Raw genomic sequence first — 19,899 nt, 5'->3', positions numbered from 1 at the left:
ATGTATTAAAAATTTATTTAGCATCATAAATAAGTGAAAGGGGTTAAAAACTGTCTTATTGCTACACAGATACACACATTCTTTAATCATGAAACGCTTCGTTGTGATTTTAATAATTTTGTTAATGCTATGCTGCCACCTAGTGGCCATGCATCACTACAACAGTTGATTTTTTTGTTTGTTTAAAAATTACGATTACAGTAATACTTTTCAAATTGCTTTTTAACCATCAATGACCTTTAAGTTTACTGCTCATAGCAGATTATTTAGTAAATTTAAACATCACAATACTTATATATTATATAGCATTTAAAATGATACATATAAGTTTTATTCGATTTGACTTTAAAAGAAGAATCTTGTGGAAAAAGAAAACTAAAGAGCCAAGCTTATCACGCTTTTATTTATTGATTAGCTTGAGTGACCACAGATGAACAGCGTAGTTGCAAGCAACGACAAAAGCGGTTTAAGTTTCTCTGTGGCGTTGGGTCTCAGTCAATAATAATAATATAGTTACAAGAGACTGAGGCGAAGAAACGATAAGGTGAACAGGCATATTTACAAGCTTTCCTTCCACATTAGTCTGAAACCCTCAACACGCTCCTGATACAGTAAAGGACAACGGACCACAAGTTTTTTTTTAAAGAGTTGACATCTTTTCTTGTATCATCTAGCAATCCAAATGTGATTTGTTTAATTCAGCCCAAGTTAAAGTACAAATTCACCTTTAGTGTACATCTCCAAAAGGAATGGAATGATTTCCTATGTCAATAAAATTAAAGAGTCCAATCTAAAACTTGACGAGCCCCAACAAGGGACAGCAATCAGTGTCATTCATGTAGAGAATCACAGACATTTTTAAATATCAGTTTGATGCAAGTGAAAGGAAGAGGAATATAAATTGGACATTTTAACAAACATTTGGTCTCCTTTTTGTTTTTCCATCTTCTCAACTTTCTAACATCCCACTTAGTGAAAAAAGGCTGAGGCAGAAGTCGAGAGCAAGAGAGGGACTTCCAGAAAGGACAAGGCTGCACCCCACACCGCTTCCATCTGTGCTCTCCAACCAAATATTAATGTCCGTATTTTCGTCTCTTCTGGAGCGATTGAAATTGCAAACATTTATTTTGAAATCATCTTCATCCTCTGATCAAGTGCTGTAAAGTTCTCTTCAATAGCCACCAGATTTTCCTTCATCGTCTGCTGGACCTGGTGGGGGGAAAAATAAAAAGTTCAACAAGAAGCATTAGATCAGGTGAATTAGAAGTGCAGAAGAGAAAAAACAAAAGCAGCAGATGAAAGAAAAAGAAAGAAAACTTTGTTATAAATGCATGAAAAGGATTAGTTAGAAAACTATCGAGTTTAGATTTAATAAGTTAAGATGGCTGGCTACACAGTAGGCTCGTCACATTACAAATTCAAACTCAGTATGGGTACAAAGAGCTAATGTTTTATAAAAGATGACTTTCTGTTGCTGGTGAGTAAAAAATGAATTTTACTAAAATGCATCAAGTGTAGTGAACCAGTCTAAGTGAATGTATGCCTACATATAGTTAATATGATAGAAAATTATTTAAACGAGTTAATTTCATACTTTCGTGTATAAACAAAAACCTGTAATCCAAAGGAAATATCACAAATTTTAAACATTTGTTGTCAACGATGTCCTCTGTTTCTAAATAATTACTTGCTGTTGAGCACTGTAAAAAATCTGTTACACAAAAATGAGCAGTTTCAACAAGTAACGTATATTCAATACACGTTGCTTGTTCTTCTGACCAGCAGTCTGTCCTCTGGTGTGATCCCTGGACATTTTCAGCATGCAGCTGTCCAGTCTCTCATTAAGAAACCCACTCTTGACCCCTCTGTTCTTCTTGCTAACCACAGGCCAGTCTCTAAACTGACATTTCTTTTGAAAACTCTCGAAAAGATTGTGTACAACCAACTATCGGTATATTTAAAAGAACATTCTCGAGGATTTACAGTCTTACAGTTTTACAGAATCTGCCCTTTTAAAAAGTTTTCAATTACATTTTTAGCAACCGACTGACTGGTGTTGTCCTTTTGCTTTTAGATTCATCAGCTGCTTTTGATACCGTGGACCATAACATCTTACTTTGTTGTTTGAAACCATGGGGGGTGGGGGTGGTGGTTTAGGTCCTACTTAGCCAAGCGCAATTTCTATGTCTGCCTTAGTGATCACGTGTCCACTGCTCCTCTTTTGTGTGGAGTTCCACAGGGCTCAGTCTTAGGCCCCCACCTCTTCACACTGTACCTGCTCCGTCTTGGTTCTATTTTTAGAAAAGACGGGATCCCTTTTATTGTTACGCAGATGATACACAGATATACGTCCCGCTAAAGAAAAAGGACTAACTCCTGGCCCCTCTGTTTTCATGTCAGGAGGACATAAAAACCTGGATGGCTGTGAACTTCTTAATGTTTAATGAGGAAAAGACTGAGGTGATGGTCTTTGGAAGCTCCACTGAGACTCTCAATATACAGTGCCTTGCGAAAGTATTCAGCCCTCTTGAACGTTTCAACCTTTTGCCACATTTCAGGCTTCAAACATAAAGATATAAAATTGTAATTTTTTGTGAAGAATCAACAAGTGGGACCCAAACATGAAGTGGAATGAAATTTATTGGATGTGTCCAAGTTTTTTCAACAAATAAAAAACTGAAAAGTGGGGCGTGCAATATTATTCGGCCCCCTTACTTTCAGTGCAGCAAACTCACTCCAGAAGTTCAGTGAGGATCTATGAATGATCCAATGTTGTCCCAAATGACTGATGATGATAAATAGAATCCACCTGTGTGTAATCAAGTCTCCGTATAAATGCACCTGCTCTGTGATAGTCTCAGGGTTCTGTTCAAAGCGCAGAGAGCATCATGAAGACCAAGGAACACACCAGGCAGATCCGAGATACTGTTGTGGAGAAGTTTAAAGCCGGATTTGGATACAAAAAGATTTCCCAAGCTTTAAACATCACAACAACACTGTGCAAGCAATCATTGAAATGGGAGTATCAGACCACTGCAAATCTACCAAGACCCGGCCGTCCCTCTAAACTTTCATCTCGAACAAGGAGAAGACTGATCAGAGATGCAGCCAAGAGGCCCATGATCACTCTGGATGAACTGCAGAGATCTACAGCTGAGGTGGGAGAGTCTGTCCATAGGACAACAATCAGTCGTACACTGCACAAATCTGGCCTTTATGGAAGAGTGGCAAGAAGAAAGACATTTCTCAAAGATATCCATAAAAAGTGTTGTTTAAAGTTTGCCACAAGCACCTGGGAGACACACCAAACATGTGGAAGAAGGTGCTCTGGTCAGATGAAACCAAAATCCAACTGTTTGGCCACAATGCAAAACGATATGTTTGGCGTAAAAGCAACACAGCTCAGCACCCTGAACACACCATCCCCACTGTCAAACATGGTGGCAGCATCATGGTTTGGGCTTGCTTTTCATCAGCAGGGACAGGTAAGATGGTCAGAATTGATGGGAAGATGGATGGGGCCAAAATGGATGGGGCCAAATACAGGACCATTCTGGAAGAAAACCTGTTTGAGTCTGCAAGAGACCTGAGACTGGGACGGAGATTTATCTTCCAACAAGACAATGATCCAAAACATAAAGCCAAATCTACAATGGAATGGTTCACAAATAAACGTATCCAGGTGTTGGAATGGCCAAGTCAAAGTCCAGACCTGAATCCAATCGAGAATCTGTGGAAAGAGCTGAAGACTGCTGTTCACAAATGCTCTCCATCCAACCTCACTGAGCTCGAGCTGTTTTGCAAGAAAGAATGGGCAAGAATTTCAGTGTCTCCATGTGCAAAACTGATAGAGACACAAGAGACTTGCAGCTGGAACTGCAGCAAAAGGCAGCGCTACAAAGTATTAACGCAAGGGGGCCGAATAATATTGCACGCCCCACTTTTCAGTTTTTTATTTGTTAAAAAAGTTTGACACATCCAATAAATTTCATTCCACTTCAAGATTGTGTCCACTTGTTGTTGATTCTTCACAAAAAAATTAAAATTTTATATCTTTATGTTTGAAGCCTGAAATGTGGCAAAAGGTTGAAAAGTTCAAGGGGGCCGAATACTTTCACAAGGCACTATAGATGTTGGTTCCTTGGCCCAGTTATATCAGGCCAACTGTTACAAACGTGGGGGTCAAAGTCGATGCTGGACTTAAGTTAGAAAACCACATCAGAGCAGTTGTTAAATCTAGTTTTTTCCATCTGAGGCAGCTGGTTAAAGTAAAGCCGGTTCTTTCTCAGCGGCGTTTCGAAACAGTAGTTCACGCCTTTGTGACCACTTGGCTGGACGACTGTAACGCACCCTACACAGGAAACAGTGACTCGTCTATCCGTCAGCTTCAGAGGGTTCAGAATGCTGCTGCACAACTTTTAACTAGCACATGAAAGTTTGACCACATTTCCCCTGTTTTAGCCTCCCTGCACTGGCTGCCCGTACATTTTAGGATTAATTTTTAAATTATTTTATTTGCTTTTAAAGCTCTAACTGGACTTGCCTCGCCCTATCTGTCCGAGTTGCTGCATCCATACACACCATCTCGATCCCTCAGGTCATGTGATCAGCTGCTCCTGAGTGTGCCAAAGACAAAGCGTAAGCTCAGAGGAGGCTGTGCTTTTGCTGTGGCAGCTCCTAAACTGTGGAACGACCTTCCCTTGAACATCAGACAGCCTCTTCCCTGTCTGTTTTTAAATCCCTTCTTAAAACCATCTCTTCTCCCTGGCCCTTGAAACCATCTGAGATGTTGACTTTTAATCATTTGAATCATTCTTTCTTATCTGATTGTATGATTGTTTTATTACATGTACAGCACTTTGGTCTGATTGGGGTATGTAAAGTGCTCTAAATAAAGTTGTTATAGTATGGTATGCTTTTTTAAAACCACACTGTAAACTTGGTACCTGTGTTAGCAGAGTGGTGTTGTCTTTCAGAGAGTTGTTGATCATCTGCTGAGTTGTGTCCAGGTGAGTCAGCAGCTGGCCAAACTGCATGGCTGCCACATAAATGAGACAGAAGGGTAAGAACAGAAAATGTCAAGTCCTGTTCAATAAAGAAAGGGATGAGTAAATCTTGTGTGAAAATGGAAAAGGAAAAAGGATTTGTCTAAATCCAGCAGAGTGAAGATAACTTCTGCTTTAAACTGTGACAAATTAATTCAAAGAGAAGTAGGATATTAATTTACATTTTCTAGCTCCAGAGAACCAATATCAATTAAATCTGATACCAACGTTTTGATTTCATTGGCTCAAATAAAGAAGAAAATGTAATAATAAATAATGCACATTTTCATCTCCCAAAGAGGATGTTTACATTTGGCAAGATTTGGCCAAATTTTGTTACAATGCCAACATTTCTCTCTCAGAGATTATTCTGCCCCGTCTTATTAAAGAGGACATGGATTAGGCTCATTCTATTATCTGCATGGATACCATTTTCTTTTAGTTTTAATCTTTTGTCTGACTCGAAATCTCCCATTGTGGATGCAAATCTTTAAGACCAAGCATTTCATCCCAGATGCCTGAAACGTGAGCAGCGTTTACACCCTGTTTTGATCTGTACCAAGTTCTTGCATATTTAGTCATTGAGATACGCTTTTGTACTCCACTAACCTACATAAGTCTCTCCTTGAATTCCCATGGGTGTGGTTTCAAGGTTTTTCTCTGCTCACATGAAATATTAGAACACCAGGCAATAACAAGTTCACAGCTTTGGGCTTTTTAGAGTAAAAAATTCCCCCAGCTGTAATAAAGTTACAATATTCAAAATACAAATGAACACATTAACGAAGCATGTGTATTTGATATTACAAGACTAAATATATTCCTGTAATATTTATTTAATTGTTTTAAAGCCTTGCTGTATGTGAAAGGACGGAGCAGATGTTTGACTGCCGACCTGTCAATCACTTCCTGCGTCTCACCTTGCTCATGCAGCTCCTTCACAGCGACGAGCCTCTGCACCACCTGAGGTACAGAAGTGGACACAGCGTCCCACTTCTGCACCACGTCGTACAGCTGCGACACCTGACACATACGAGTACAGATGAACAGAAATGCACACATCTCCATCTGCTATTAGTGTTGGGAACAGGACTTGGTTATTTAGTTTAGCGTCATCTACAGAGCTTTTTTTTGTTGTTTTACTTGGGGACAAAATTTCACTCTGCTTTGCATAGGAGTCACTAATAGTTACCTCAGCTACAGATCTTAAGTTATATTTTTTGTCTGACCTAAATACAGAGTAGTAATTTGCTGCCACACTCTGTCATCTGCATGATAATGTTATGTTAATAATCTGAGACTTAATAAGGCACGATCATGTGAAAGCCTTCCTGGTCATCTGAACATATACAAAAGTCACTTTTAGAGTAAAACTTGTCCAATTAGGCAAAGCAGATCACTTTTTATCACCTGCTCCAAAGTCAGAGCAGAACAAGAAAGCTGAGGGTAAAAAAAAAAACCTTAGTGTGAGAAAAGATTTCTGCTGTTTGCTTAACATCCATTTAGCTTACACTTCTGTAACATGTTTTAGCATTTGGGTTACCATACTTTTTACAAGTAAACATTTAATTTAAATATTTCAGTGCTGAACAAACTGCTCACGCTGACTGGAGATTCAGATTATACCATCGGCTCATTCAGCTTCAATGATAAGATAAAAGAACGCACATAGTTTGAAACAGCTGTCCCATTAGTTGGCAGCACGATGGCTCAGTGGTTAGCACTGTTGCTTCACAGAAATAAGGTCCTGGATTTAATTTCCAGTTGGACCTGGGGTCTTTCTGTGTGGAGTTTGCATGTTCTTCTCGTGCTTGCGTGGTGTGTGTACACAGTACAATTAACATTAAGGAATAAACTACAGTATCTAAAATATGTATACAATGAACATGTGCTGCCCTCTACTGGATCTTTCATGTAAATCACTTTAAAACATCCATCCATTATCTTTACCCGCTTCTTACTTTTCGAGTCTCGGGGGTCACTGGTGCCGGGATTTGAACCAGCTGAGAGGCAACAGCTCTACAAACTGAGCCACAGAATGTAAAAAAATGGGGTTAAATAATAGTAATTTGACTGATTAAAAACACAGATGGTTAAAACAATCACAGATCTGGTGGTTGTCTTCCTTCTCTGAGTTGGAGGAAAACCCTGACAGCAGCTTAAGTTTTGGCTGCTTCATCAGGTTTGGATTAAGTCTTTAAAGTTGCAGATTTAAGCCAGAGTAAAAACAGATCATGTGCTTCCATCACCCTGATTGTTTTGCTGAAGTTTTCAGTATCAGCCTGTAGACAGAGTTTTTATTTACATAATACATTTGTAACCCAGCTATACCCTGGAGTTATGCAACACAAATGCATGTGTAGGGATTACAAACCTTGTTTTGTGTTTCAGCATCTTCAATCGCTGACTTGTGTTTTGCAATCTCATTCATCTTCCCAAGGACACTCTAGAAGAGAAAGATAAATTATGAGATGTAGGAAGGAAAAGAAACAAGTAAACTGACTGCTGCTTTAATGAATAATACTAATAATGTCCCTGTTGGCAGCATATGTTGTAATTATTCTCTGTAAATCTCAAAAATTATCCCCTTTAAAGAAGCAAACTTACATTTTTGTTCAACCCAAATTATGACAAAATCTGGCCTTTTCAGGGGGTAAGTTGCAGGTTGAGTGTTTTTAATCACTGCAGAGTGGGTTTGCAATAAAGGAATGGGAGAATGCTAAACAGAATTCACTGAAATCTTCTGCCAGCAGTTGACATCCAGTGAGTCAGACTGCAGACGGCCAAACAACATGGACATGTTGGCAAACTGATCTGCATGGAGCCACAGTAACATGACGGCTGGATACAATATAAGTATGATGCTCTTTGATGCACAGCTGGTCTCATCTTTGCAGCATAAAAACAACTCCCTCCATGTTTACTCTCCACCCATTTCATAGCTACAGAGCAATAAACTACCTCCAAAAACACTTTGCAGTAAATTACAAACCGGATTCCAAAAAAGTTGGGACACTAAACAAATTGTGAATGTCAATATTTTATTTGTAATACAACATAGATGACAGATCAAAAGTTTAATCTGAGTAAATGTAACATTTTAAAGGAAAAATACGTTGATTCAAAATTTCACAGTGTCAACAAATCCCAAAAAAGTTGGGACAAGTAGCAATAAGTGGCTGGAAAAAGGAAATTGAGCATAAAACAAACAGCTGGAAGACCAATTAACACTAATTAGGTCAATTGACAACATGATTGGGTATAAAAAGAGCTTCTCAGAGTGTCGGTGTCTGTCAGAAGCCAAGATGGTAAGAGGATCACCAATTCCACCATTGTTGCGCAGAAAGATAGTGCAGCAATACCAGAATGGTGTTACCCAGCGTAAAATAGCAAAGACTTTTAAGTTATCATCATCAGCCGTGCATAACATCATCAAAAGATTCAGAGAATCTGGAACAATCGCTGTGCGTAAGGCTCAAGGCCATAAAACTCTACTGGATGCTCGTGATCTCCGGGCCCTTAAATGTCACTGCACCTCAAACAGGAATGCCACTGTCAAGGAAATAACAGACTGGGCTCAGGAATACTTCCAGAAAGCATTGTCAGTGAACACAATCCACCGTGCCATCCGCCGTTGCCAGCTGAAACTCTACAGTGCAAAGAGGAAGCCATTTCTAAGCAAGCTCCACAAGCTCAGACGTTTGCACTGGGCCAGGGGTCATTTAAAATGGAGTGTGGCAAAATGGAAGACTGTTCTGTGGTCAGATGAGTCACGATTTGAAGTTCTTTATGGAACACTGGGACGCTATGTCATCCGGACCAGAGAGGACAAGGATAGCCCAAGTTGTTATCAACGCTCCGTTCAGAAGCCTGCATCACTGATGGTATGGGGTTGCATGAGCGCTTGTGGCATGGGCAGCTTGCATGTCTGGAAAGGCACCATTAATGCAGAGAACTATGTTCAGGTTCTAGAACAACATATGCTCCCATCTAGACGTCATCTCTTTCAGGGAAGACCCTGCATTTTTCAACATGATAATGTCAGACCACACTCTGCAGCAATCACAACATCATGGCTACGTAGGAGAAAGATCCGGGTACTGAAATGGCCAGCCTGCAGTCCAGATCTTTCACCTATAGAGAACATTTGGCGCATCATAAAGAGGAAGGTGCAACAAAGAAGGCCCAAGACATGAACGGGAGAGCATTCCTATTTCTAAACTTGAGAAACTGGTCTCCTCTGTCCCCAGACGTCTGTTGAGTGTTGTAAGAAGAAGGGGGGATGCCACACAGTGGTAAAAATGGACTTGTCCCAACTTTTTTGGGATTTGTTGACGCCATGAAATTTGGAAACAACAGATTTTTCCCTTAAAATTATACATTCTCCCAGTTTAAACTTTTGATCTGTGATTTGTGTTCTATTCTGAATAAAATATTAGATGTTGGCACCTACACATCATTGCATTCAGTTTTTATTCACAATTTGTTTAGTGTCCCAACTTTTTTGGAATCCGGTTTGTAGATCATTGCAAAGTTGGTTGGTTTTAGTAATTCAGCTCAAGAGTAAAACTTATACAGGTTCATTACACACAGAGATAAACATTTGAAGAGTTTACTTCTGTTAATTTTAATGTGTATGGCTTAAAGCGAGCGAATGCAAACATGAAATTCATTTAATAGAATGTTATCTAATAAAACTAATTTAAAAAATGATTTTTAGACAGGAATATCAGTCCACTGAAAAGTATGGTCACATTGTATGCACTCAATACATGGCTGGGGTTCCTTTTGCATGAATTACATCATTGTGGTGTGACATGAAGCCATTCAGCCTGTGGCACTGTGAAAATGATGTTTCTTAAAATCTAGGCTGTGTATAGAGTTGGTACCTGCAGTCTTGCCTCCACTTGATCCAGAGTAGCAGAGTCCAGTGCACTGACTCTCGCCTGCAGGAGCTCGATGGTGTCCTGTGCAAAAGACACACATTCACACAGCTGCCTAAACTTAAAAAAAAAAATGTATTCTTGTTTCTACTACTGACAAGAACTTGTGACTTTGCTAAAGAATGACTCATTTTCTGCAGCTTACCAGTCACAAAAACAGACTAACAGCTTCATAAACAAAATAATTTCTCACCATCAAACTGGCTCCTTGTACACCAGCATTCAAAGGTCCCTACAATATAAATAGAGAGCTGGAATAAAACAAAGCCTTCTACATAAAAACTTTAATTTTCTTTTCAGGTTCTCCTTGTGACACAGCAGCAGTAAAAAAAATAAAAATAAAATCAAACCATCATGGTTAAAATGTAGAGGAGGAAAAACAGATCTATATTTTTTAGGTAGGAAAGGTAAACAAAGTATTTTGAGACAGTGTGTGTAACGTCTGAGTAGCTCAGTGTGTACCTGCTTGTCTGATCCTGAGCCAACAGCCAACTCCAACTGAGCCAGACGCTTCTCCAGTTCTGCCATCTACAGGGGTGAAACAAACAGTGAGAACAGCACCCCTCATGGCTCACAGATGCCTTTCCTCCATTCTTTATCCTGTTTATTGTCTTTAAATATTCTGACATTTGTCCATAAGAATAATGAAAACAAACAGAGAACTCATGATTATAACAGTTGCCCCTGCTGTCTCAATCTCCACGTTACCTTGGCAGACTCGTTGAATTTTTCCTGCTCTGGTCTGCTGTGTAACTCATAGAGCACCACTCCATCTGGACCTTTTGTTGAAGAAGTGGGTTTGACATCTACTGCAGAGCTGCCACGGCTGCTCTTAGCCACCTCCAGCTGGGTGAGCAGACGCCTGCAGGAAGGAGGGAGATGAAGACAAAATTATACAGTACATTCAACTGTTATGTGCCTCATGTGATTCTAGGGTCTGGATACTTTATTACTCCTAATCTATTTAGGAACTGTTTACTTTTTTTAATCAAAGGGGAGCTTGAGATGCTTTAAAATAAAATGGGACTGCACTTTAATCCTTTTGGTATTCTTTTATTTGATCATTATTCAGCTCTACTCGTCTGTGTCAGCTGGGCTTTGACATTAGGGGTGAGCAGTGGTTTTCAAATATTAGAAATCTAGTTCAAATAAACAAATTTGAGGATTTAATGTGACCATCACGATCTTTATTAACACATGGTGTGAAGAAACTGTCAATATCCTCTAATGAGAAACAATAAAGCAAAACACTTGAGGACGTCCCTCTATTTCTGTCCTCTATGTTCATTCTAATGTTTTAAAATTTAATTTTCTATTTTTATCTGTTAATAATAGCCATAGGTAAACTAGTCCATAGAACAATGCATTACAATAAAAAAGGACAAATTTGCTTCAAACCATTACTGTATTTTTCACCCTATAAGTCGCGTTTTTTTTGCATAATTTGCATGCCCTGCAACTTATACGCTGAAGCGACGTATTTATGGATTTTTCCCATATTTATAAACCAATTTTCAGCTAAGATATGACCGTTTTCATTCATTCTGACTGAAAATATTGAACACTACCATTTTCAGCTACTAGATGGCAGCAAAGTAGAATGGCATGCCGTTGTATCATGTAATAGGTATAAGTGGCTATTAATGACACAATCGGCATGCCACAGTCTGCCGCCTTCGTTCTGCTTGCTTGGAGCAACCGTCAAATCAGCTTCATTTTGCTGCACCGCCCCGGTGAAATGCAGCTAATTTGACCATTGAAGTGCATTAATTAAGTAAAAGATCAACAGAGACACACCTTTACTATAAGGTTGAGCAAACAATTGTTTTAGATGTTTATCTAGTTAAATTTTGAAGAAACGTGCAGCGACTCGTCCCTCTGCGCATTCCTACGTCCGCGTATCAGCTTTTGAAATGCAGCTGATTTGACCTTCAAAGTGCATTTATTAAGCAAACGTTAGACGGAGACACACCTTTACTATAATTTCGAGCAAACAAATAATTTCTTTTAAGTGTTAATCTTGTTAAATTCTTGTTAAAGTCCTCCCGTGGCTACCGTTTGGCAGCCAATGGATTTTTGGCACAACACTGACCCACATTTCCGGGTTGTCAGCAGTGACGCATAATAGATGTGACGTATACAGCGAAGCAACATATTTATGGATTTTTCCACTTTATTAGACATATTTGGACTGATGGCACTTATAACGCGGAGCAAAGTGTACGACGAAAAACGTGGTAAAACTAAACATGCTTCATTTTAATTCCCAGTTCTGCTAAATTGAAAACATTACTTGAAATGTGTTTGACAGTTCTCTAAGAAAACCTTGTCCTGTCAGTGTCAGCTCACCTGGCTAGTGCTCCATCTGGATCAGCCAGATTGATGTGAGCCTGTGGCCCCAGCAGTGAATCCAGATGAGCGGACACCAGCTGCTGTTTGAGCTGCGCCGCCTGCTGGGCAAGAACCACCGGAGTGAGGCGCTCCTCTGAAGTACTCTCTTTTGCAGCAGCCTGGAAAGTAAAGTAGGACATAAAACTACCATAACTACCACACTTCTGGTTCTGGTACAAAATGAACGTTTACAGTGTTCAATCCTGCTAAACTGAACTCTTTTTGACAAGATTTGTCCTGATAGAGGGCAACACTTGGAGGATAGCTCGTGCTTTAATGAGGTACTTTATTACTTTTAAGTTACTGATGACACAAAGCTGTTACGCCCATCTGCAGACTTGTATATTATGCAGTCCTGATCTGCATGACCTCAAATCAAAGGACGCCTAAAAGTGCCAGAACACAGTCTGAATTGTAATTCAGTATTGGAAGGACATGGCAAACACTGCTGTTTGTGTAACTAAATTAATGACAAGTAAAGGTTAATTAGTGTCTTCCTGATGGCGAGCTTGATAGTCTGAGAATAAAACTCAATTTGTTCTGATTAAATCTCAACTCGAGTATGAACATAAAGCTTCAGTGACTGCACAGGGCAGAACTGTGGGTCGAACTGTCACCTTGAAATTTTAACTAGCTAAATATGTTTTAAAGAACAGACACATGATTACAAGGTTTAAAAATCATGTAGAGGATAATCCAAAGGTGAAGTGTCTTTAACTTTAACACAGAGGCATTAAGATTTAAGATTCAATTACGTTGCATGTTACACACCTGGATGGTGTCCACATCCTGAATGAGTTCTTGGATCTCATTAACAAGCCGCTGATACTTCTGCTGAGGCGTCTCCTTCACGCCACAACCTTCTCCAAGCTTAAAAGGAGAAATGTTTGAAGATTAAACAACAACCATTTCCTCTTTCACTTTACTGAAAAACACGGAGCAAAATTAAAAAAAGTGCTATGTATTAAAATAGATATCCTACAAAGATAATTCTAAATAATGGGGAGGGGGGGTGGGGGGTTCCCCTAACAGAATGTACTTACAATTTCAAATTCTCCTGACTCGTAGCCCGTCCTTCTACTTCTACTGATTTTGTCTGAGAAGTCTGTGGAAAACAGATAAAGCCTCTCAGAAGGAGAATCAGAGAATTAATGCTGACTGGTAAGGATGCTCATCCACAAGTCACAACATTAACAAAAGGCCCTTAAATTTATATTTTATTGTGATTTATTCTCTTATTTCACAAGTTAAATAATTATTTTTTAACTATGCCTAACAAATCACAGAAAACAGATGCCACTTTCATAAAAGCATAAGAGCCGAAGTGCATGACAAAGAAAAGAAAAAAACAACACTTAGTTGTGCTTTGGACACCTTTACAATTTCAAGATATATTTAAAAATCCTCTACATGATATCCACTTTAAATATGCAGACAAAAGAGTAAAAACTTGAGTATCCAGTGGAAACTGACCAAGTCCCTTGGTGCTGACATGTTTGTCTTTGAACTTGTCATATGCTGCATTGGGGTTGACAACAATCCTCTCCACACTGTCGCTGCAAAGCTCCTCCTGTCATAGAAACACCCAGAAATAAAGTCAAAATAACAGACTACAAATAAATGACGGCAAAGTTATCAACAAAAACAAAATGTGGATAACTGAATCAGTGCATTTCAGAGCCCAAAATATACACTTCAAATATAATAAATACAAGTTGATAAGACAAGAAAACTGATGTTTGAAGATTAAGGGACAAATTAGGTGAATTAAGGTCAAATGTCTTCACAAATAAAAAGCAACTGCTATAAATTATTAAAATGTGTAAGAGCTTCCCAATCATCACGAGTGAGTCTTAGGAAGAACCAAAATGATTTCAACATTACAATCTGAATTAGGCCAGAGATCAAGGAGAAAAATACACATATCAATAACTTACTTTAGAATAACTCTTAAAACCAACTTTGAAAATGTGTAACTTTTAGATTAATCCATGATAAAATAAAGTTAAATGAAAGGATAAAACAATCATAGCTGAAGGACAATCACACTTGGGCCTGTCACGATAACAAATTTTGTTGGCCGATTAATTCTCAGAAATTATTGCGATAAACGATAATATTGTTTGAAATTTGACAATTTGTAATTAATTATTGTCAAATTTAATAAGAAATGTTGGTTAATTTTTGTGTGTACTGGTGGTACCTTTTATAGACCACTGGATGGCAGTATAAGACTGTTTGAACTGAAGGATGGATGGTGAGGGAGCACCTTGTCTCTAAAAAAAAAAAAAAAAAAAAAAAATGGGAGGGAGGCCCCTTGACGTGACATGGGCTGTCCCAGATCCTGTTTTTCAGTTCTCAAAATGGCGGACGCTCAGTATGGTTTGAGCTCTTTAGCATAGCATTTTTCACACAAAGCTTTTAACAAAAAAATAATTTAACAAATTTTCAACTTTTTTTTTGCAGAAAAAAAAACAACTTTTTAGATGAAGGCACAGATTTCAAATGTGAATTTTGGAGCTTTGACAAGATGGAGTTGTTTTTTTTCTCCTTGAGGTCCACCAGTTAGCTTAGCTCGTAGTTTAGCTTCTCAGCTTAGCTGCTTTTAATGACCCAAAAACACGATTTTGGACAGTTAAAACAGACTTTGAAGAGAAAAGAGAAAGGGAGGGGTCAGTGAAGAGCACCATAGTTGAGACTTTTGTCATCCAGTGTCTTCAGCAGAAAGAGAGAGATGAAGAAAGGATAAAGCTGATAAAAGCAAATGAGGTTGATAATTTTAATTTATCATGCAATTAATTGATTTATTGTTTATCGCGACAGGCCTAATCACACACTCTAAATTACATCTAATGCTTAAAGGAGCACAAAAAGTTAGCAATACTCATTTGATCAAAAGTTCCTAGCGATTAATTAGAGTGAACTATATTAAGATTAAAACACCAGTAACAAAAATGAATGATGTGTGTATAAATTTGGATAAGAATAGGCACAAAAAACAAACAAGTCCACAGATGTCGGGAGGAGGAGAAGGAAGAGGGGAGTTAGCTAGGCTCTTACCAGCTCCTTGGGTTTCCAAAGAGAGTTAAAGAAAATGGCAGAGCAAAAGGGAGAGAAAAAGAAGGGGGAGAGAGAGACAACACAGATTAATGTGGTTATCACATGCCATGCACACAACAGGAACACTTGACCAGGGTTTGGGGAAGATAAGAAAGAAAGAAGTGTACTCAGAGTTGCAGCTACAAACCCTGAAGACACTCAAAGAGTTTCCAGTTCTTTCCTTCTTCACTCATTTAGGGGGTCAAGATGGTTCAATAACACCACAGAAGTTTCTTTCTCTTTGGATGCCACACTCATGATCATCATAAAGAAATTCACATCTAATGAGGGACTAAAGTGGATCTCATGTCATAAAGAAGTTAGTAAATAAAAAGCATAAAAAATCTTTTAAAATGATTTCTTAAGTCCTCAGTAAGTAATTCAGTTAGTTTGCTATTAAGAAAATGTTTTAACAAAATCCATTGGACTCGAAACTAAGCAGGAAATGACCTGAATATAAGTAAGTGTTGTGCAGTGATTGACTTTAAACATACACAAACGTATCAATGGTAACCTAAAAAGGTCCACATTAGAAAAATGGGACCAAATAAATTATGAGTGCTGCAATAAAACAGCGGGCGATACAGAATTAAATATACCATAGATTGATCCAATTTATAACCTGCACAGATACAATCTGTTGAATGATGTAGAAGACACTGATCAATAAAACATTATGGAAGAACATTTTAAAGTAAAGTATCAGGCATACCCAGAAAATAAAGTCAAACAAAAATAAGCTTATGCTATGGCATAGCAGGAGAAAGAAATACCAGTGCCATAGATGAAGCTTATTTTTGTCTGAGCACATTCACAAAAAACAGGAAAAGGAGGGTGAATGGCACAAATTGACAACATATTTTTGTCTTCATTACTTTTTGTGAGGTATTAATTGAAAACTCCTAAAAGGTGTCATTTGCAGGTAATTCCATATTGTACAAATTTGCTTTATTCGCCTTGCTAAAGGTGACATGCAATGACCAAGCTAGAACTTATGACTGTTAAGAATCCTTTAATGGTTTAGTCAAGCATAGTTTTATTAGTAATAACGCAGGTGTTAAAATATGAGTAAGGTTAAAACAGGAAATATCTAAACTGAGCACATTTCCACATTTGTGTCTGAGCTTCACACACAGATGCACACAAAAACAGTCAGTGCTGCTGAAGATCCATCAACATCATGGCAAATGTTGAAATGAAGAGTACAAGTAGAAAGCGGAAAATCCATTTCTTGCACATCAAAACAATGTTATATATGTTATATGACTTGCTTGGCAAAAAAAAAAAAAAAAAAAGACTACACCAGCAATCTGGTTTTTAACTCATCCCACTCAATTGGAAAAGGTTTGTATGAGTAAAATAAAATGCATGCATTAAACTGTCTAAGAAAAAAATATGGATCAAGTCTTACTTGTACAAACTATGGTCCCGGGAGGGGTAGGGTTGTGTCAAAACAGGGACAAGGGAATGGGAAGAATAGTGAAAACATGCAAGTTAGGGTTCACTCAGCTGGTCAGCAAATACCCCAGATATGATGAGCTAGATCAGACCGGAACCCCTTTTAAACACATTCAGGTTACTTAGAAGTAGAACTAGACCTTCTTATTTATTTTATCTTTCTCCCAAAAATGAGAAAGCTGTAAGACATTTCTGAGGGTCACAAGCGATCACCATGGCATTGAACAAGCAGCTAGCATTGTCAAGCTTGTAAATATTTGGATGAGACATATTTAAAGGAAGAACTCTGTTAAATAGGAAGGAAATGTGGTATTTTCTGTATTTGCTTAGCCATGTCATATTAAAGTTAGTAACACCATATATTACACTTCACTACAAACCAGTAGTCAGTAATGTAACTAGACAAGAAAAGAATAATTGCCTGATTAGGTATTGTACAGAATCGGACATGCAGTAAAGTACAATGAAGGTATCAGTATTTTAAGTAAAAACACAGTTAGCTCATCGGCTAGCAGCAGAACAAACCTACAAATTTAGTGACTACAAAACGTCAACCTACCGACTCAAACTGAGCCTGGTCATCCTCCGGAAGGTCTCCCGTCTCGTACACGTCTGGCTCGTTAAAAGCCTATTGAAAAAAAAAAATGTTTATGACTTATTATGCTAGCTTGGCCAACGCCCCGGCCCATTCAATAACACCAACCAACTGCTAACTATTGTCTCTTGTGTGGTTGTATCACATAACAAGCAATAATTGAACAGTTGCAACTAAAAAGCCGCAGTTATAATGAAAATGCGCAATGTTTGCAAACAATAACAGCAACAAAAACTACAGCACTGATGTTAGCTAGCGTTGCCACATAGCAGACTAGCTATAATATCTGCTAGCGTTAGCCACTTACAATTCCAGGTAAGTTTGCGTATTTAGGATCAGCCATTGTCAACGGGAAGCAATAATACGATAAACAAAACACAATAAAATACAACGGCGTTCTAAAAAATATCCAAATTATCGATGCGCCGTGTGGGATAAGGACAAAGCTAACGATGGACGGGCCAGCACACTCAGCCGGCGGAGATTTGCAGGGTGATGTGGTCACTAGCTTGATTTGACAGCGGGTGTGTTCGGTTTATTCACAGAGTGTCACGTGGGCGGTGCAGTGAACGCAGCATCCGTAGGCAGCAGCAATGGTAAATACTTTGACGGCTATCAAATAGCACAAAACAAACAAACCTAAAGCCGTCAAGCGTCATCACGCTCGTGTTTCGTTTATCCAATAGAATTTTAAATAGTCTAACACACACTTAATGGTGTTGACGTTCTCTGTACAAAAACAGTTGGGTTGTTAAAGTAGGCTACCTTATAATTTATGTTTTTAAAGTGCTTTACCCTTCAGTTTCTCTCTTCTACTGTTGCGACAACAGCGACATAACTCGCAACTTGGCGTGGTATTTGTTTTACGCCGGATGCCCTTCCTGACGCAGGCTGGGCTCGAACCTGCAACCTCAGGATTGCAAGACCACCGATTCACCATAGTTCATAATTACCTGTATAAATAAAGTTTGAATGAATACTATACTGTAAATGTAATGATGATGAATTTTGACTGAGAAGTCACATGAGGGCGCCAAACGTACGAGTGAATCAAAGAACCAAAGATGGACAACTAGAAGAAGATGATTCACTTTGTGTTGTTTTTACTCTCTATAATTTAAGTTAGTTGTTAGGTATTCCAAAATAAATGGCTGAGAGGAAGATATCTATAATTTTATTACCTCCACACGCAAAATGTTCAAGCGTTTAATGTGTCAAAGGAAAGCATACTTATTGATATATTTTGCCCAAAACTTTTAGAAATGTCTTTAAGTTTGTTCGCTTTAAATTAAAACAATTGTGACAACAAAGGTTGTTCTAATCTGTTTACTGATCTTTGTGTTAGTTAATTAAGTGCATGTTTTCATTCATTTTAGAGCAACTTCATTTTACATTACCTTTTGTTACATATAACTAGTTGTGTTAAAAAAACAACAACAACTTGTTTTACAGTTCTCTTTACAAGTTTGTTTGAAAAAGTTGGATTTGTTTTGTGCAATTTTCAGAATAATTCCAGAAAATTCCAGAATTGTTTTCTATTTTTTCCTAGACTGTGTCACCAACTTTGATAAGTTGTATTTAAAAAAAATGGAGGAAGTCTGACAAAAAAAATCAGATAATAAATTTAATAAACTTATTGACCCAAATACACTAAATATATTGATGTCTGCTATATTAATCCTACAAACTGTGCTGCAGGTATCGCAATGCAGTTCATTAGTAAACTGTTTCTCTAAAGGATTTGCAGGAAAAAAACATCTAAACTATTTGACTTACACTGTTTTGCAAAACATATGGTCATAACAGCCAGACAAGTGCAGTCAGAAAAAGAGAGATCTGTCCTCAATAACTAATATATCCCAAAAATGATCAAACCAGACTTTTAATACTTGTTATATGAGAACAATTTCAGCTTTTAGTTAATTTTTTTGTAGCACTAATTCACAACAAAAGTAATCTCAAGACACTATACAAAAGAAGAAAAAAAACAAGTCCAAATCATAAATATGACTAAAATCCAATCATAATTTGTCTGAAATTCATAAATTCACATGCATTATGCTAATTAGTAAACTTAGCAGATCTTCACTTGTTTGCAATTTCTCATTCTGAGCAGCAGGCGACCATGGAAAAATTCAGATTTCTGTTTAACAGGAAGAAACCTTCAGGATGGGTGGTCACCTGGCTCCAATGGATGGGAGTTAAGAGGACAGGAAAAAGATGTATGGACAAACATCAAGTGGCCATGGAGCAGTTTCTGTGGGTAGAAAAAACTTAGGAAAACTAACAGATTTATCTGCAGCAAAACTGCATGCACAGTCATGGAGAGTAGAGCAAACAGGGGCATCTCATCTCAGAAGCTGCAGCC

At 38.2% G+C, this 19,899-nt stretch overlaps 1 protein-coding gene across 2 annotated transcripts; it reads right to left on the bottom strand.

The window, feature by feature from the left end:
- Positions 1-711: 711 nt before the first annotated feature.
- On the bottom strand, positions 712-18,025 carry dctn2 (dynactin 2 (p50)). Of its 2 annotated transcripts, XM_037679419.1 has the most exons (15): positions 17,839-18,025; positions 17,496-17,564; positions 15,440-15,445; positions 13,853-13,949; positions 13,423-13,484; positions 13,151-13,249; positions 12,338-12,498; positions 10,697-10,850; positions 10,451-10,516; positions 10,182-10,220; positions 9,935-10,012; positions 7,420-7,491; positions 5,966-6,068; positions 4,947-5,038; positions 712-1,209 (listed from the first exon to the last, which is right to left on the bottom strand). In XM_037679419.1, the coding sequence occupies exons 1-15, from the start codon at positions 17,872-17,874 to the stop codon at positions 1,123-1,125; spliced, it is 1,221 nt and encodes a 406-aa protein (XP_037535347.1). In that variant the 5' UTR covers positions 17,875-18,025; the 3' UTR covers positions 712-1,122. The 2 variants fall into 2 exon arrangements, with proteins under 2 accessions (XP_037535347.1, XP_037535348.1); XM_037679420.1 differs by lacking the exon at positions 15,440-15,445.
- Positions 18,026-19,899: the final 1,874 nt, after the last annotated feature.

This window comes from Nematolebias whitei, chromosome 7, assembly GCF_014905685.2.
Source record: "Nematolebias whitei isolate Nwh7 chromosome 7, NemWhi1, whole genome shotgun sequence".
Classification (NCBI taxonomy): domain Eukaryota; kingdom Metazoa; phylum Chordata; class Actinopteri; order Cyprinodontiformes; family Rivulidae; genus Nematolebias; species Nematolebias whitei.
Note: the sequence above shows the minus strand (reverse complement) of the source record. Positions and strands in the feature narration are given on the sequence as shown.

Bases quoted from the DNA above. Each gene is read 5' to 3' on its own strand.
- dctn2 (XM_037679419.1), bottom strand. From the start codon at position 17,874: ATGGCTGATCCTAAATACGCAAACTTACCTGGAATT. The intron at 10,517-10,696 runs GTAACGTGGAGA...TCACCCCTGTAG, and splicing joins AATTCAACGAGTCTGCCAAG to ATGGCAGAACTGGAGAAGCG. The intron at 10,221-10,450 runs GTACACACTGAG...TTTATATTGTAG, and splicing joins GCTCAGGATCAGACAAGCAG to GGACCTTTGAATGCTGGTGT.